We start from the raw sequence: 18,756 nt of genomic DNA on the forward strand, positions 1-18,756 counted from the left end.
TATAAATAGACTGTCAGGTTTACTGACTCTTGAACATGCAACATATAATTGTCCATGGGAAAAACAATCCGTATTCAGATCTATACCTCATTATTCTAATGATGAGTCCCTGTGTCCCGGTCGTCATTTATATTCCCTGTGTCCCGGTCGTCATTTGTGTCCCGGTGTCCCAGTTTGTAATTTCTCTTTGAGTGTCCCGGTCGTCATTTATATTCCCGGTGTCCCGGTCGTCATTTGTGTCCCGATGTCCCGGTCTGTAATTTCTATTCAAACAATCCCTGTGTCTCGGTCGTCAATTATATATCCCGCCTGTGCCCCCGGCGTCCCCGTTGTAGTTGTGTCCCTGCGTCCCGGTCGTCATTTATATTCCCGGTCGTGATTTGTGTCCGGGTGTCCCAGTCTGTAATTTTTCTTTGAGGTTCCTGGTCGTCATTTATATTCCCTCTGTGTCGGTCGTCATTTGTGTCCCGGTCTGTAATTTATCTTTGAGTGTTTTTTCTTTTTAGTTTTTTTAGTTTTTTACATTTTTTCAGTTTTTTTTCTTCTTTATTTTTCAGCGTCACTATCAAGTACATATCGCCGAACATTTGTTTTTTAACTTAAATCTGGTAGGCATTGATGACCTTATCCAAGTCAAAATCCCAAACCCAATCATCATCGCTATCATTTTCAGTTTTGATATGTTTTGACTCTCGCTTTCCAGGTGGATTTTCATCTAACTGCGCGGTTTTGCGTTCTTTAGCCGCAAGCCTGTTTTCTTGCTGTTCTTGTGATTCCTCGGCACGCTTTCTTTTCTTACTTTCTCTATCAGCTGCAAGCCTGTTTTCTTGCTGTTCTTGCGATTCCTCGGCACGCTTTCTTTTCTTACTTTCTCTATCAGCAGCAAGTTTTTTGGCATAGACTCTTTGAGCAGCTTCCTCGGCTGTTGCCATTGTAGGTTCTTCAGTCATTTTACAATTAAACATTTTTCCGTGAACGCATGTCTTAAATACCATTAATGACGTCACCGCCATAGCAAAAATGACGACAACTAATTTCATGACGTCAGCCGACACAGAAACATGACGTCACCTGATCCACAGACAGACAGACAGACAACTTATTTTTATATATATAGATATATATATATATATATATATATATATATATATATATATATATATATATATATATATATATATATATATATATATATATATATATATATATATATATATATATACACATATATATATATACATACATATATATATATATATATATATATATATATATATATATATATATATATATATATATATATATATATATATATATATATACGAAATAATTTCTGTTCATTTTAAGTTTTAATGTCGCTTCTTGCTTACAGTTGAAAACAAATCTTTTTTTGTAATTTAATTTTACTCAGAGAGGCCGGGTTAATGCCAGAATTAGGTGCAAGTAGGACACCAACTCTTGCTAGTGGATATTCATTCTAATGGCAGTGATGATGTTGAAAATTGAGGAAAAACATCAATGGTCGAGTCAGGTAAAGACTGCCAAATCCAGTATCAGAGGAATTAGCTTTCTCTTAATCTCTTCCAGTTTGGGCGGGATATGAGGTCCAATTCTGTTAAACGAGTTGATAGTAGATTTCGGATTTTTCTTCTCGTATCCCTCACGGAGGTCGGAATGGATCTAGATATGCAATGGGCGCAGTTAGAACAGTAGTTCTTTATGTCGAATGATGTTAATTGAGATATGACGGCTTTATCGGAAACGTCTGACGACTAGAAATTTTTGGTGTTCTTTCCCCTCCTTCCAAAGAATGCGGAGGGATCCTGATTCTCAAAAACAAACTATTGGGGCATTTGTTCTTAGCTCCCACTAAGCTTTGGTAAGACCATATGAGCCATCAAATAAATGTCTTAGATAAGAATTTATGGACCTTTACTTAGCCAGGATCAGTTCCCAGTAAGCAGAACTAGAACACGCTGTCTTACTCTCCTCCAAGTTTGTTTAATATTCAACCAATTGTTCTGCTAGATGTCACGGTGAAAAATGTATAAATAGCCTCTATCCTCTTAGAGGGTGGAATAGGTGCAAAAACCCAATAGCCACCGTTAAGACACTTACTCATACTTTTCACCAAGTTTATTTTAGGTTCGATAACTCATTTTATGAGTAGGCCTGAATAGGATCTCCTACCCTCTGCATCCCGTTCTAAGATTGTATCGTGATCCTATCCTTTGAAGAGCTTGAACACTAGCTCTTATTTCCTGGAAAGTTTGAGTGAGATCAGATTACATTTTCTGATGGGTATCGTGAAGACATTAATTTAAGGCCCCCTCCAATCCCTGCAGATAGAATATTTTGCCTAGACATCCAAAAAGTAAAGCTAGGCGGCCGCTCATTCTTTTCACAAAGTTTAAATTTGGTCGGATAGACCCTTTTTCAACGTACTTTTATGACAAGAATTTAGAAGAAGATTTCTCATCCTGGAATATCAAAAGAGGAGCAGGTAAAATCAGAACACCTTCAGACGTAGGGCCTGACGAGAGAAATCTAGAACATCTAATTATATAAGAGAAATAATCGGGTGTTATTTGGGTGAGTTTATGATAATCTAACCAAAAAATCGGCTTCAACTTTGAGTACTCAAGTCATTTTCATAATGTAAATCTGGAAGTGTTTTCCTTTCCCATTTCCTGCCACCTGAAATTATACAATTAAATCTTCCTTATTAAGTCTCCCCTTCCCGTTTAACGCCACCTGCAACTGTCGAATAACATCCCCTTATTGCAACTCCCTATGTATTTACCTCCTCCCATCCCAGTTTAATACCCCCTGAAACTGTGCAAATACAACTTCCTTATTGCCCTTTAATGTCTTGATTTCTTCGCTTTTTAATAGGAGATGAACGAAGAGAAGGGTTGGGTGGAGAGCAATTGACTGAAGGATGTAGGAAACAACGTGGAGGGAGTTTATTATGTGAAGCATGTGGAGCCACGTTCAGAAATGGGACTCATTTGAAAAAACACACAAGAAACGAACATAGTGGAAGTGTCAGCTGTGCAAAGGTATCTCATTAGAACTCTTTCTAGTCTATACACATAGAATCAAGTTTATATCTGTCTTTTTATCTATCTGTCCTTGGAATGGGTTTGCAGCTAAATATTCAAGCTTGAAACGAGAAATTTTTGCAGAATAAGAGAAATTTTAGTAGTAGTAGTAGTAGTATAGATGTGAAACCAAGTATGTGTCTGTATATTTATCTCTCGTTCTGGAGAATTCACAGCCAAACCATTCAAGCTAGAAACGTGAAATTTTGCAGAATAACTTTGGAGCCACCAGAATACAACTGATTCATAGAACGCTAAAGTTTTTTACTGTTTTAAAAAGAAAAGTTGAGAGAAAAACTCAAACTTAAGCGTAAAGAGCAGGGCACTGAGGAGGGAATAGCCCCTTACATATACAGAGTAATTTCTGTTCGTTTTAAGTTTTAATGTCGCTCCTTACTTTCAGTTAAAAAAATTTGTTTTTTTGTTTAAATAAGGGTAAAAATCTATTGGCAGGCAGCCCAAATTTTTTCCATGGTTTATCCCTATTCAGCTCTTTCTTCCTTTAGTTTCCTTGTAATTACTTTATAGTCCCAAATTTACAGGGGGCCCATGCCCTCTGTCCCCCTGCTGGTGCCCATACACCATTGTTGGTTTCCTCTTCTTTGGCTTATTATACTAGTTTGATTAAATAACTTAATCAAAAATAGTGCCGTAGAAGTAGATATTTACCCCAACCTAAATGTAGGGAAACTATTAGTTGCAACCATCAATCTAGTTTGAAAAACTGTATGTAAGAGAAATATTCACTAAATATTTCTTAGAATATAGCACACAAGCGTACGCAAAAGGAGCTCAATAACTAGGAGAATCACTCTTTCCCTTCCCGTTCCCCATAGCACACCTTGTTATGTTGTTGTCCTAGAAACATGATTTAAAAACCCTATTTTCCTCTCCTCCCTCTTCCCTACTGAGGTCAGAATGTACCTGGTCACCCAAAAGGAAAAAAAATTGAACACTAACTCTTTTTATTAACCAAGATGGCTTAGTTTTGGCAAACCCTTCTGGTTTGTGCCCTGATGATAGAAAATTAAGAATCCAATCCTATTTCGTAAATCCTGGATTCTCGGTTCTCAAGACTCTTGACAATAACAATGACAACTTGGGTAATATAAAATTCCAGATGTTCTGGCCACACAAATTTAAAAATCCAATCCTTATTATTAAATCCTAAAATCGTGAATCTTATGATAATTTGACAATAACAATGAGAATTTGGTGATAATAAATTCCCGTGTAAATCTATAGGCAACTAAAACTTTTATTGAAGCACTTTACAAATATTACCTTTAGCGGCGAAGTTCTTTGCCTTAATCTCTCTGAATTTAGGGCAAAGTTCTTTGTTGGAGTCTGAATGCAATGAATCTACTATTTATTTTATATTTATTTTTCGCATTTACATTTTTTTTTTCTATTTTTAAGCCTTACCACGCTCCTCTAAAAAACTTAATGTAACCTAGGAAGGTGTTATATGTGTTTTGACCTTTTTTCGTTTATTCTTTGCTGCTTGTGTTCCTCTGTTGGAATGTTGGGTCACCTGTAGATCTTTGACGGAATCACCGCGGTAATAAAACTGTCGACTGTCTTTTTTTTGTGCCCTATGTCCCTTTCTGATCTCATAACTTCCTTGGTTAGGCCTGTAGCTTATGCAAGTTGCCTTTTGTTCAGACAGGGTATTAAGCTGAAACTTTAAGTAAATGTTGAGAAGTGTGTCGAAAAAAAAGTACATTGCGTAGTGGTTCGTGGTTGCAGTGGTAGCTGTAACTTAGTAAAGTATGAACCACGGCCCAAAGTAACCAATACAAATAGACTGAAATTCCTAAAAATGGCATCGGATTGAAAAAAGTACACCACTGGAGTTGCCTTGACCAAAATATAGTCCCTTGATTTGAGCAACAAGAAAAATCATTATTTTGAATGGAAAGAATTTATGTGCCCTCTTTTTTCAGCTGTTATCAGTGAAATGGAACATCATAGAGAGCTCTTTAATGGCTCATTTAACGTAAATTGCTTCATCTACTCGCTTTTATAATTAACAAGACACAATATTCAAAGTAAAAAATGCTGAAAAATAAATGCATCTTCGCACACAATTTGATGGAGAATGAAATGATTGGTTGTCAAAAATGACGCTAAGATTAAAAACTATGCGATGACGTACGTTTTAATAACGTTAGTTTATAATATCATTCTACGGTCAGTATAGAAAAGGGCGTCCGGTCACATCGCCTTAACAGTTTCAGTTGGTAACTCTTGATGGTATCTGCATTTATATCCATGGTACTGCAGGATACCATCGTAGGAGGATTCTCTCCAGTAAGACAACTGAAGAAGAGCGGAAGATACGAAATTAGACAACCGTCTGTACAAGTTGACAGAGAGGAGTGACACCACCGTCCACTTATCAGCTAGCAAACCTCCCCCTTTCATCAAATATAATTACAAGTTTGTGAGACCAAAGTGTTAGATAAACCTTGATAGCCTAGTTAATTCATCAGTTTCATCACATACAATTACAGGTTTGAGAGATCAAAGTGTTAGAGAAACCTTGTTAGCCTAGTTAGTTCATCAGTTCCATCAAAAATGATTATAGGCTGGAGAGACCAAAGTGAAAGGGATCCCACGCATATTTACATATTATAGAGTATAAAGCACATCATACAATAAATACATTATACAATAAATTAGACACTGTACAAATAAAGATTTAAGGGAAATGGGAACTTCCTGGGAGGGTGTAAAAAGGGAGGCCTTGAATAGATTAGGTTGGAGGAGGAGCATGCGTAGCTGTGTTGGCCTCAGGCGGCTTGGTGCTGCAGTGAGTTTTTAGTAGTAGTATAATGCACATAACAAATAAGCCTTCTTAGCGTAATGTCTTACTCTACATACTTGCGCGTTGGGTTACGATCTTGCGCCTTCAGTTGTTCGTTAATACGCGTTGCCGGTGGTTCGAGCCCACCCGGGGGCGCTTCCTTTTTTGGTTGATATTACATTTTTACTTAAACAGTCAAAATTTCTTTGCTTTTATTATTTCTGCAGCACAAGAGAAAGAATTTGTTTGTTAACATCCTATTTTAATCTGATCCGATCACAAATAATTTCAATTGGATGTAATGGATTAATTGGATTAATTGGAGCAGTAAAATCGAAGGGAATGAGGCAGCAGTTGCCAAACACATATTTATATCCTTATAAACTAAAGTAAAGTCATTTGAATAATGGAACGTGTTAGTTTAGAGTGTATGAGCCTATGAAGGTTAAACGGGAATTTATGCTAAAGAACGAACTCTGGTCCATAGGACCCTGACTTCGCTATCTGATTCCTTGCGGTTTCTTCTTTACTGATCCTACTAGCAAAAGGCGATTGGCTTTTTCCTGTGTGATGTACCATATAAGGATAGTAATGAATAAAGACGGATATTCAGTTAAAATATCCAATTGAAAATAAAGCTGGGTTTTCAGACCGTTTACTGAAAGCTGTCGGGAATCCTAGATATTAGATATTGGTGGCTATTAGGATAATGGTGTCTATTAGAAGCTACCGTACCGTTGCTTACCGAGGTATGCAACATGGGTATATGATTGTTTTATCCCATTCCTTTTCTTTGGCTTGTTGTATTAGTTTGATTAAATATTTAAAAAAAGATATTTAACCGAATATCTATTCCAAACTAAATCTAGTGAAGTTTTTAGTTCCACCCATAACTGTAGTTTGAAAAACTGTATGTAGGAGAAATATTTACTAAATTTTGCTTAGTCTGTAACATACAGGCGTATGCACAAGGAGCACAATAACTATTAGACTAACTCTTTCCTCTTTCCGTTCCCCATAGTACACCTGTTTATTTAGTTGTCATGAAGACATGAGTTGAAACCCCTCTTTTCCTCTCCTCCCTCTCCCCTACTGAGATCGGAATGTATCCTGTCACCGAAAAGGCAAAAAAAGACCACTTAACCAAGATGTTTTAGATCTGACAACCCCTTCTGGCTTGTGTCCTGATGACAGAAATTTAAGAATTCAATCCTAATTCGCAAATCCTGAATTCTAGGTTCTTATGACAATTTAACAATAAGAATGACAATTTTAGCGACATAGAAATCCATAATTTGGGTAAATATATTGGCAACCAAAATTTTTGTTGAGGCAGTTTCCAAATATTGCATATGGTAGCTGACAATAATGACAATAACAATAACAATATGGGTAATATAAAATTTCCTGATGTCCCAATGAGACAAATTTAAGAATCCAATCTTAAATTCTAGGTTTCATGCACCTCCCAATTATTGCTTGTGGCGGCAAGTTTCATTGTCTAGCTCTCTTTGAATCTAGGATAAGGGTCTTTACTAGAGTTTTAATCGAATGAGCATTTCTAAGGCTTACCATGCTCCTCCAAAAAAAAATTCTGTAACCTAGGAATGTGTCATATGCGTGTTTGACCTTTTTTTGTTTATTCTTTTGCTTTTTGTGTTTCTTGGTTGGTATATTGGGGTCAAGTTTGAATCCCTGACGGAATTACCACGGTAAGAAAGATGTCGATTGTCTTTTTTGTCACAAGAATGTGATTTTGTTTAAGAATTATTTTTTATTTGAAAATTAATATAACTAAAGAAATATTCTAGCCTGTTGTATGCTAATCTTATTGTATACTAAAGGGTAATAATCTGAAAAGGTACACTTACTTAGAGAATATATTATTTTTTCCTATAGTGTCTTATGCCCATTTCGTCAACTTTTTATTTTTAAAGTCCCCCTCCCCCTTCCAAAAAAGAATGCTTGCATTTGTTTCTTCCTTTGTATGCATCTTGCAATAACTGACATCATTGAATGTTTTGTAGTTTGTATTTCTTGTCTATATGATACACCTCGTAGGCTAAAACAAAGAAATCAATATAAAGACGACTAACGGGTCTATGGCCAGTAAATGAAAGCGAAGAGAAACAAGAAAAATCTAACGAATATTTCGCCCGTATGTAACAAGGCGTCTTCAGTGTAAAAAAACAAAACAAAAAAAAACTAGCAACTCAAACTAAAAACTATACATAGAACCAAAACAGAGTAACATAAAATATATAATATACAATTACTTATATTTACAATTTGCAGCTATCTTTATTAAACAAACGAAAGTACCTATGCTTATTTTCGTGTATTTGATGAAGGTAACCGCAAATCATAAATGTAAGTAATTGTATATTATATATTACTCTATTTTAGTTTTATTTATGTTTTTAGTTATACTTTTTTTTAGTTTCTAGTTTCTTCTTTTGTTACGCTGAAGACGCTTGTTATATACGGGCCAAATATCCGTTGGATTTTTCTTGTTTCTCTTCGCTTTCATTTACTAGCCCTAGACCCGTTTGTCGCCTTTATATTCATTTCTTTGCTTTGTCACGGCTGGCCAGTTTGCCTTTGGATCTTTTATACTGTACAGGTTGTGTGATAATCGCCGGTCAAACAAGGTGGCTGAATAAAAGAGGTCTCATGTGAATAGAGCCAAACAAATGCTTACAGAATAGTAAATTAATAGAATATGTTTGATTATATTTAAAACGAATAATCCAAATTAAACCATCGAAATAATTTAGATAATTTAAAAGTATTTCTAAAACTATGAAGTTTAAAAAATAATGTATATAATAATTATTTACAAACGTAATAATTATTTACTTGTTATCTGCAAGTATTGTAATATATTATTGATTTAATTTTTTTATAATTGCCTGTTTTCTTTTAACGTGGGCCCCCTATGCAGTCCTTATTCACTGTTATTTTTGCTTTTAGTGTTCATTTTTTGGTACACTGAGAGAAGTACGGATCCACGAAAGGGAATGTCACGGGAAGAAAGTGGTCGAGTGTCCTGTTTGTAACAAAACTATAGTTGCTTCGTTCTTCCAGTCCCACATGACCCAACACGTAAACCAAACACCTTTTCTCTGCAGTCTCTGTGGAAAGTCATTCAAGGTCCACCGATATTTACAGAGCCACCTAAGACTGCGTCATCAGAAGCGTCAATTTGACTGTAAAGTCTGTGGTAAGGAGTTTGAAACTTTTGCGAAGTTGCAAAGGCATGAGATTGTGCATACTGCGTCCAAGCCCTTTGGATGTCCGTTCTGCTCGTATAGGGCAAATGTCAAGAATAACGTTTGCAAACATGCTAGAATGGTAAGTTTATACAGTCATGAGAATCGTTAGTCATTAGTTTATATTAATCACACTCAAGAATACTGAAAGAAAAGATGTTAGGCGTTGCATGTGGGGGTAGTAATTCGTGAAAATTGAGGAGATGGGGGGTAAAATTTATTTTTCCAAATTTAGGGGTGGGGGCAATTTTCTTTTTTTCATTTTTTCTATGAAAATACCACAAAAATTTTAAAAATCACAATACAAAATACTTAAAAAAAACTTTTAAAAATCAGAATATTTTGTTTAAAACAATTAAAAATACTTACCTCATTCCCAAACATTCATCACCTGAATTACCATCAACCCCCATGATGGAGGAATATACGGCCTACGATGTATATTCGCACTATATTTTATATTTTATTTTATTTTTATTATTATTATTTCACGGCAGATGCTAACCAATCGGTGGGGAAAAAATGGGGCTATTTTAAGATGTAGCAATCGGCTATAAGATAAGATTTATTGCAAAAAGTCTTTGGGCCATCGCAACACAGATTACAGTATACAAACAAAGCTCAGGAACAAAATACAACTTTAGATAATAAAAATCAAAAAGAAAAAAAAAGAACAACAAAAGACAAAAAAAGAAGCACGTCTAGGTCTAACATATTAACCAATAAATACCAATCATAATAAAATTTAATACCTAAAAACCGAAACAAGCTACCCCCTCAAACATGATTCCCTATGTTTAATCCCTAAACGAAGAAGCTTACACAACTGTTAAATAGCGCATGCGTTCCTCTCAGCCAGCTGCTCAATTAACCATCACGCTCGGATACAAAATGAAATAGTTTTCATTCTCACATCCACACAAAGGACAAAAATAGGGACCAGTCACCAGCCTAAACTGTTCCAAAATTTCCCTTCTCTCACCTAAGTCCTAGCTCTCCCCTCTTGCCAACAACAAATTCTTCAAATCCTCTTTATTCAACCCAAATTTAAAATAAACCTCTTCCTTCCAACAATCTTTTGCTTGGGAGTAAAAACTCAAAGACATAGATTGGTCCCTGTGAGCTTGCCACTATTGGATTTCTTGGTCATTCAGGGTTTGCAGGACTTCCTTCCATACTGACACGCTTTCACCCATTTGGCCTTTTCCTTCATTCCGCATCTCTAAAAGGCCATAAAGGTCCAGTATTTTCTGGACCTGATTTGGCCACGAATCATGTCTACCGTCCTTCAAGCTCTCCAAATAAGCTGCCTTAAGAAGCCGAAATCTAGGAAGTCTAATTATTTTCTCTCAGAATTTCACCATTCTAACCAACCTAACCCTCATTAAGGTGAAAAGGCCCAAGTCTGCTTTCAGTACCACTGAACTAAATGAGTCCTTCAAGTCTAAATTTTCTTACAATATCTTAGCTGAACTACTAGCTTAGATGCTTTAGAAAAACCTCAGAACCTCAATGTACACTAGAAGCTACTTTTTTCTGGCAAACTCTTTTTTGGATCCTCATGTCAGCTAGCTGATTTAAATTACTTCTCAAAAGCATATTTATTAGCCTATTACCTCTTAAATTACAATTTTATACATGCCTAGACATCCCCCTTAATGCACCACCCAAATAAGAAACTTTTTGCTAAGTGAACCTTATTTTTAGGCTAGCAATAGCAAGTGGAAGTAACCATGGTTTTAAGGGAAGATAGATACCGGGAGATTTCCGCAACCGAATCATTGATGTGATTTCTGACGAAATGAAATATATATTTTGCTAGTGAATGCTGATGATCAGTTGACTGAGTGTGATGCCGGCAAAGTGTCTTTGACCGATTCCAATGAATTTTTTGATATTTTTGACGGTTGTTGGGACGATTACGGATTCCTCTTTTGGCTACAACATGAAAGTTCAGTTCAATTATTGAACCTCATGTACGATAAAACTGTTCGATTGAGGCCTTGAAAGAATATCCGGACGTAGCAAATTTTCCTATAGCCCAATACTGTCATAGCATCGTCTGCTCTGGTAGATCGTCTTTTTCTGTTGGGGGTCGGGTAATCACCGCAAAGTGAAATCAGTATGGAGATGAGAAGTTTGAGAAACTTCTTTTGTTGAAAGCAGATTCCCAACTTTGAAAAAAAAAAATTGTAAAAAATTTCTTCACAAACGGTACGCTCTTAGAAAAAAGAGTTCTGTAGCTAGTGTGATTAGTATTTTAAATACTTATTCTGTAATTAAATACAAATTACTTCCCTGGTAATTTAATTTCCAATTAGTAATTAATTTGCTTTATGGTGTGTGTAATTTGTTACTACATTTAAAAAGTTTTAGCTTGTTTAGCTTGAACAAACTAAAACTATAATAACCTCACAATTTTCCCAACAAATAAAAAATTGCACCCAAAAACTTCATGTTACAAGTCCTAGAGTTCTAGTCCTAGAGTCCTAGAGATCTAAATTGTCTTTTGCTTTCATTTTTAATTTCATAAGAAAATAAAATACTGGCAGTATTAGATTAAAAAAAAAAATCTTTCTAATATAACATTAAAGCATAAGATTTTTGGTGCCACTAGAGGAAAATATAAAGTAAGAATTACTAATACATTTGTTTTATCAAGATTTTAATGTGCAGACACCCATTACTTGATAAAACAAGTAGGGTAGGAATAGTATAGGCCAGAGGTCAGCCGCCATATGGAGGAGTCGAATAATTTATAAAGAAGAGTTTACCTATTGGTAGACCACTCCGCATTGTATCTCATTCTGATATCTTGTTAATGCTACTTGCTAATCTAAATTACTTTTTTATTTTTTTTTTCTTAAAGCCTTGAGTTTCTTTCCTTATTTTAACCTGGTTGCTGTCTATTAGTTTGAATTCCTTCCTGTTTTCTCCTTCACAACCAAAAGCCGATTCAATAGTTAATTGTTGTTTTTTTTTTTGTATTGACAAGAGGCAATAATTTGCTTTGCTTGAGAAAAATTCTTTCTTTAAGGCAGTTGTTTTGAAACGGAGATTTTGCTGATGAATAACAAAAGAAATAACAAATTAACAACTGAAGAATAAAAAACACCAATTCAGGTTGGTTTTAATAAGAACCACTTCAGGTTAGTTTTTATAAAAACCACTTCGGGTTGGTTTTTATAATAACAACTTCAGGTTGGTTTTTATAAAAACCACTTCAGGCTGGTTTTTATAATAATCACTTCAGGTTGGTTTTATAATAACCACTTCAGGTTGGTTTTTATAAAAACCACTTCGGGTTGGTTTTTATAATAACAACTTCAGGTTGGTTTTTATAAAAACCACTTCAGGCAGGTTTTTATAATAATCACTTCAGGTTGGTTTTAATAAGAACCACTTCAGGTTAGTTTTTATAAAAACCACTTCAGGTTGGTTTTTATAATAACCACTTCAGGTTGGTTTTTATTTAAATATTACATGGTAAAGGAGAAATGTTTAAAAATTTCTTATGAATTCATGGTTACGAAAGAATTTTTTCGGGCGGAGGGACAAAAAACTTCTTCAGTTAATTCTTCCGTTTAACATATATACGATCATGGGGTATCAGTTCATGATTATTTACAGGGTGGGAGGGGGTCAAAATGTAATTTTCAATATCTTGAAGGGGAATTTTTTCCTTTTTTGTAACGGTTTGATTAAATTCTCGACATTCACTAACTACTTGACCTTTTTTGGTTGTCAAACTACCGACTCTATCTACCTTTATTCCTACCTACCTACCTAACCACCTACATTCAACATACTGGACCAGTTAGGTCGTCTACGAACGACCAAAAATTTGTCTTCTTGACTTCTCTATTGAATTATTCGTCTTGTTTGTGTAATCAACAATTTCAGAAATCCTTAAATACCTGCTTGAATGGAAAATCAACTACCATATGTTGGATACATACAGTGTCTCATTTTCGATCTATCTTCTGAATTATTAGCCTCGGGTGTTTAATCAACAATTTCAGAAACCCTTAATACCCACTTAAGTGGTAAGCACACACACCAGTTGTTGAGTATCGATGATCGAAACATGTGGTGTAACAAGACTTAAATTTTAAAGGAACCAAAAAAAGGAACCAAAAAAAGGAACTTGGATTTGTTTTTTGTTTTGCATAAAAAGGATAAAATTTGCTTCCAAAAGATTGTCGCAAACAATAATAGTGCTTGTGAATAATTCTCTTCTTATGCCAAAAAAAAAATTATTTGACTCTGAGCCCTTAAGCCCTTCTAGCTTGCCAGTGCAAGTGGTCACCAAAAACCTACAATCTACTTTTAAAAAAACCAATTTTTACTTTAAAACAATTAAAAAATACTTGCCTTATTCCTAAACTCGTATCACCTGAACTATCACTACCCCCCATGATGGAAGAATATATGGATCGCCACGTATGTTCCTACTATATTTTACGATTTTTATCTTTATTATTTCACGGTGGATGCTAATCAATCGATGGGGAAAAAAGAGTAGTACTATTTCTAGATACTTTAGGAATACACATAATCGGCTATATATAGTTCCGTCCAAGGAGAGTTGCGGTAAAGTGAAGAAATACATTTTTAAAAATGAAATAAATAAGAATTTTTGGCGATTTACGATAGTTTTCAGAAATTTTAGAATCTGTTTTCTAGACAATGATAAACAAGATGTTTCTTCAAGGGCTCAAAATAGAATCTACGAAGGAAACGATTGATGTATTTGGAAAGAATAGAAAACAAGCATCGATTGGTGGTTGCACCTACCTTGCAAAGCAATTGAACAACTGTTAATTTGCTGGCCGTCCGGCTTTATGAAATAATATACCAGATTTCCATAGCTGGTATATAATATTGCCAAAAATTGTCGTATAACTCCAATCTAAAATTTGCACGACCAATCATTGTATATGCCTTAAAAGGCCTCAAGAGGCCTTAAAAAATACATGCAAGACCAAGCTCTTCTCTCACTATTTAATACTATGGGGTTGAAATTTTGAATTTTTTGCTGTTCAGCAGACACAATTGATGTAGACACTATTATCGCTGTCACGCCTAATGTCGCATCTGACATTCTCCAAATTTTAAAACAATTGTTGAAACCCTTCTGCTCAGCTTTTGTTAAAGTAAGGATCAGCGCGACAGTTTTATCTCATTTAGGTACTCCTAATTTGTATTCCCTGGATTATCCGCCCTTTGAGCACAGCTTAAGACATAACGCTAAGAGCTACAGCTAAAGAGCCCCAAAGGCTCTTTGGCGTCCAAAGAAGGGGGAAGATAAACGAGTAACTTACTATGCGAAAAAAATTTAAATAATCACTTACTCACAGAGAGATGAGCAAAAAATGAGAAGAAAGGAAAATATAAATAAAATGAAAACTAATGAAAACAAAATTAAATAAACTAATAGATTGAATAGACTAAATTAGTTGAGTAAATCAGGAGATTAAATAGACTCCAATAAAATAAAAATAGATAAATAACCTCTAAGAGGCCGAAGAGTTTTTAACAATTTTTTTGAACAAACCGAATGAGTGGCACCTTCGGACTGATTCCGGCAACTTATTCCATACAATATGACTCGCAATTAAAGGATTAAAATCTGACCTTAAAAAAGGAGTAAAAGGAACCTGAATATGATTTTCGGTATTGCGAAGATTATAATTATTCTTATCAGAGGTGAAAGATGGTAGAAGCCTTAGGGGATGGGGGAGGTCACCATGAAGCTGAGAAAGAGTAAAACATGCACACGAAAGAATATACAGTGACTCGAGATCAAGCATTGAGATAACTCTTGAAAGATTAGTTTCCTTAATGAGGTTTCTAGCTTTATTGTGACCCTTAGGAAGTGGTTTTAACAATGAAGGAAAGGTTGGCATCCATACTATTGGACAGTAAGAAACGTAAGATTGGATCAAGCAGTGAAAAAAGATTTTCAAAATTGATCCAGGGAAAATATGTTTAAGTTTCCTTAAAATACCGAGACTCATGCATATCGTCATTTTTATCAAATCAATGTGATGATTGAAAGACAAATTTTCATCAAAAAGAATGCCCAAAAAACAAATATATCAATCTTTAGATCTATGAAGTATCTCATTTGGCTGATGAATTTCTTATAACTGGGGATAAATCTGAGAAACATGCGAAAATATCAAAAAACTAGTTAATTAGCATCAAACCAGAAAATTACTCTCTCAAATAAATTTTCCAGGTTTAATCGATGCTCAGATTCGCAATTTCCCGAAGTGCCAAGTGCGCTGTCATCAGCAGAACAAACAAGGACATCAGAAGAGGGTGAACTATAGTTGGCACTATGGGCAAGGGAAGGCTTAGAATGACACAGTCTACAGCAATTAATAAGTTTCTGCTTTTTTACTACATAAAAAAAATCATTTACATAAATCAAAAATAGCGCAGGCCCTAAAACTGATCCCTGAGGGACGCTAAAATTCACTTGTGAGGGTGAACAGAAAAGTAGATCGACAGAAATTAACCTATCATTGAAATAAGATTGAAACCAAGTAAATACATTGCCCCTAATGCCAAAATGAGACATCTTTGATAGAAGAATTTCATGGATTAAAGAATCGAAAGCCTTACGAAGAATCGAACGCCTTAAGAATATCCAGGAATGTAGCACACGGAATCTAATACAGAAGTATTAAATTCAAAAGGGTCGTACAGGCATCTTCAGTTGAGTGCTTCATTCGGAAACCAAATTGAAAATGATAAAGAAATCTTTAGATTTTAAATAAGTAAGGAGACGAGAAAGCATGGCCTTTTCGAAGATTTTACTAACTAATGATAAAATTGAACTGTTCGATAACTTGCTGGATGATTTCTTTGTCCACCTTTATACGGAACAATAATCCGGGAGCCCTTGAGAGCATCCGGAAAAAAACACCATATTTAAACGAAAGATTAATAAGTTTTGTTACATCACAGCTATTGAAGGAAGAAAAGATTTAATTACCTTAGTAGGAACAGAATATGACTAAGATGAGGATGAGTTTTCCAAGCCATTAAAAATTTTTTTAATTTTCACTTACTGTTACTGGCTCTAGAAACATATAATCAAAAGGATAATAAAAGGAGTAAAAGAAAAATAAATAAAAAGAATGAGGATAAACTTATACTGAAATGGTAAACTTCCTAGTATCTTGTTCTTTATTGGCTCATTTTTCTTCTTTTTTACTGTTTTTTGTAGTAAGAACATTGAAAAAAGCAAAACAGCAAAACTTCAGACCAATGAGAAGGGAAAAATTACATTTGTAAATTTGTTAGTTCAAAAGACGGTATAAAAAATATTTTTTTGACGACTGGGTCTTTTACTTCACCACTCTAAACTAAGAATCATCAACCATTAGGAAAACCAGCCGATAAGAACTTGCCTTTTTATTTGGGGGGGGGGGGGTTAAATAGTAAGTATCATATTTTAAGACCACTCCTTCTCCCATCTTTCATGGCACCTTTGCCTCTCCTCAGACGAAAACTGAGATGGTGTCTCTGACTGAATTAAGTTGTTTATATAGGAGAGAGGGAAGATAGGGATCCTTCAGCAAATTAGCCGAGCAAAAATACACCGAGGCATCCTCATGATATACAACCCTTAAACTAATTTTTTCATCTTTCATAGAAAAATATCTCACATCTTCACCCCCACTATTAAGGTTCATATATTCAGTAAGTTGTTGGGGAAGTTTTCAGATCAAATTTGATATGTTTAAGGGAAGCTTTATAAGCCAAAACAAAGGGCATTTTATGTATTTTCAAAATTTATGTATTTTTAATCATTGAAATTTATCTCCGGTAATTTCTTCTTTTCCCTGTGCAAAAGTGTGATCAGAGACGTAACTAGTCAATTTATTTTCTGGGGGGGGGGGTACTTTGCGTACTGGCTGGCAATTAAGATGACCTAGATTAAATTTTTAACTAAATTGTAGTAGAGCCAATAAAATACTGGGATTTTCATGAGCTTTTGAAGTAATTACTGTTTTTAGGTTCACGGCATGACGAATTTCAGAGGTGAACAAGTCCTAGTGGATCGTTGGTCATTGACAAACATAGGACAGGGAGCAATTCCCGTTGAAGTATATGATGATAGAGATGCAGAATTCCTTGTCGTTGCAAACGAACGAATTAAAACAACAACCGTGAGTTAGAATTTTTAGCTGACCTAAAAAGGACGTATTTTATTATGCCTTCATGCGAAATTTTCATTCATTGTGACAACAAAGAAAGTTTTTTTTATGAATCATCCTGACACGCATTTATGTCATGACTTTAAAAAACAAGCAATTCCAACAAGGTTGAACACGTAAAGATTCTAACTTGTGTTTTATCTAATGGTATTGCCTCATACTTGTAGAATTCTGAAAAACTGAGTACGGTGGTACGGTTGCACGGGGGTTCAGTTGCAAGGGGGTCCAGCTACGTTGAGGTTATGCGGCAAGGTGGTTCAGTTGCACTGTGGTTCAGTTATATGGGGGTTTAGTTAAATTGGGTTCATTTCCGCAAGGGTTCAGTTAAATGAGAGATCATATGCTCAGTGATTCAATTACACAGCGGTTTATTTAGACGGGGGTTTAGTTACACGGGGCTCAGTTAGATTGGGATGGTTCGGATGCAAGGGGGTTCAGCTACACGGAGGTTGCGCGGCAAGGTGGTTCAGTTGCACTGGGGTTCAATTTACACGGGGATTTAATTAAATTGGGTTCAGTTGCACAAGGCTTTAGTTATACCAGGGATCATATGCTCAGTGATTCACTAACACGGTGGTTTATTTAGACGGGGGTTTAGTTACAGGGGTTCATTGCAATGGAACCATGATCACCATTATATAGGAAAACATTCCTACAAGTTTATCCCATTCTTGATAAACATAATTGAGCAAGCTGATGATATGCTGCAAAAACAAAAGTATATGTTCAATTCAGTCAGACAGAACAATCTTGAAATGGAAACGTTACGTGGAACTCTTTAAACAAAATAGTGTATGAAGTGCATGCTTTCAACTGCTTTCAGTCAGTCTATGGATTTATGTTAACGTTAACAACGTTGACGTTAGGCATGTTTTACCTCAGTTTCTAATTGATCATCCAAAAACTAGAAGCTATCTTTAAATTACTGCTTCGCTAAAAATCCACCGATTATGTTAATATCCTTCAGGGCTTGCTTTTGCAGATTATAATATCTGCATTGTATGCACTCCCATGAAGGGAGTGCAGGATTGTCAATATGTTTTTCTTCGTTTAACGCAGTTGGCTGTTTCGCGGCAATTTTTGAATCATTAAGTGTTGCAGCCCAAAAAATTAAAAATCTGATGGGAATTGATAGCTTTGTAATCCGTTGTTAATTCTGTTTTACACAGATGTAAAATACAAACAGAATAATTTCTGTTTGTTTTAAGTTTTAAGGCTGCTCCTTACTTCCAGCTGAAAAAAACTTTTTCATATTTATTTTTTCATTGTTTTTTTTTTTAAATAATGCTAGTAAATCCTGCACTCCCTTCATGGGAGTTTATACAATGCAGATATTA

The 18,756-nt window shown here is 35.1% G+C and overlaps 1 protein-coding gene across 9 annotated transcripts in view; it reads left to right on the forward strand.

The window, feature by feature from the left end:
- LOC136026493 (zinc finger protein 37 homolog) overlaps positions 1–18,756 on the forward strand; it is a 101,633-nt gene that overhangs the window by 46,436 nt on the left and 36,441 nt on the right. For all 9 annotated transcript variants that reach the window (XR_010617313.1, XR_010617314.1, XR_010617311.1 and 6 more), the window contains 3 exons: positions 2,896–3,062; positions 8,887–9,267; positions 17,219–17,371. Coding sequence is in view for 1 of the 9 variants with exons in the window: in XM_065703116.1 (XP_065559188.1) it covers positions 2,896–3,062; positions 8,887–9,267; positions 17,219–17,371 (701 nt within the window). In the remaining 8 variants the exon portion in view is untranslated. The remainder of the gene's footprint in view (positions 1–2,895; positions 3,063–8,886; positions 9,268–17,218; positions 17,372–18,756) is intronic.

The sequence above is a fragment of the Artemia franciscana genome, chromosome 4, assembly GCF_032884065.1.
Source record: "Artemia franciscana chromosome 4, ASM3288406v1, whole genome shotgun sequence".
Lineage (NCBI taxonomy): Eukaryota > Metazoa > Arthropoda > Branchiopoda > Anostraca > Artemiidae > Artemia > Artemia franciscana.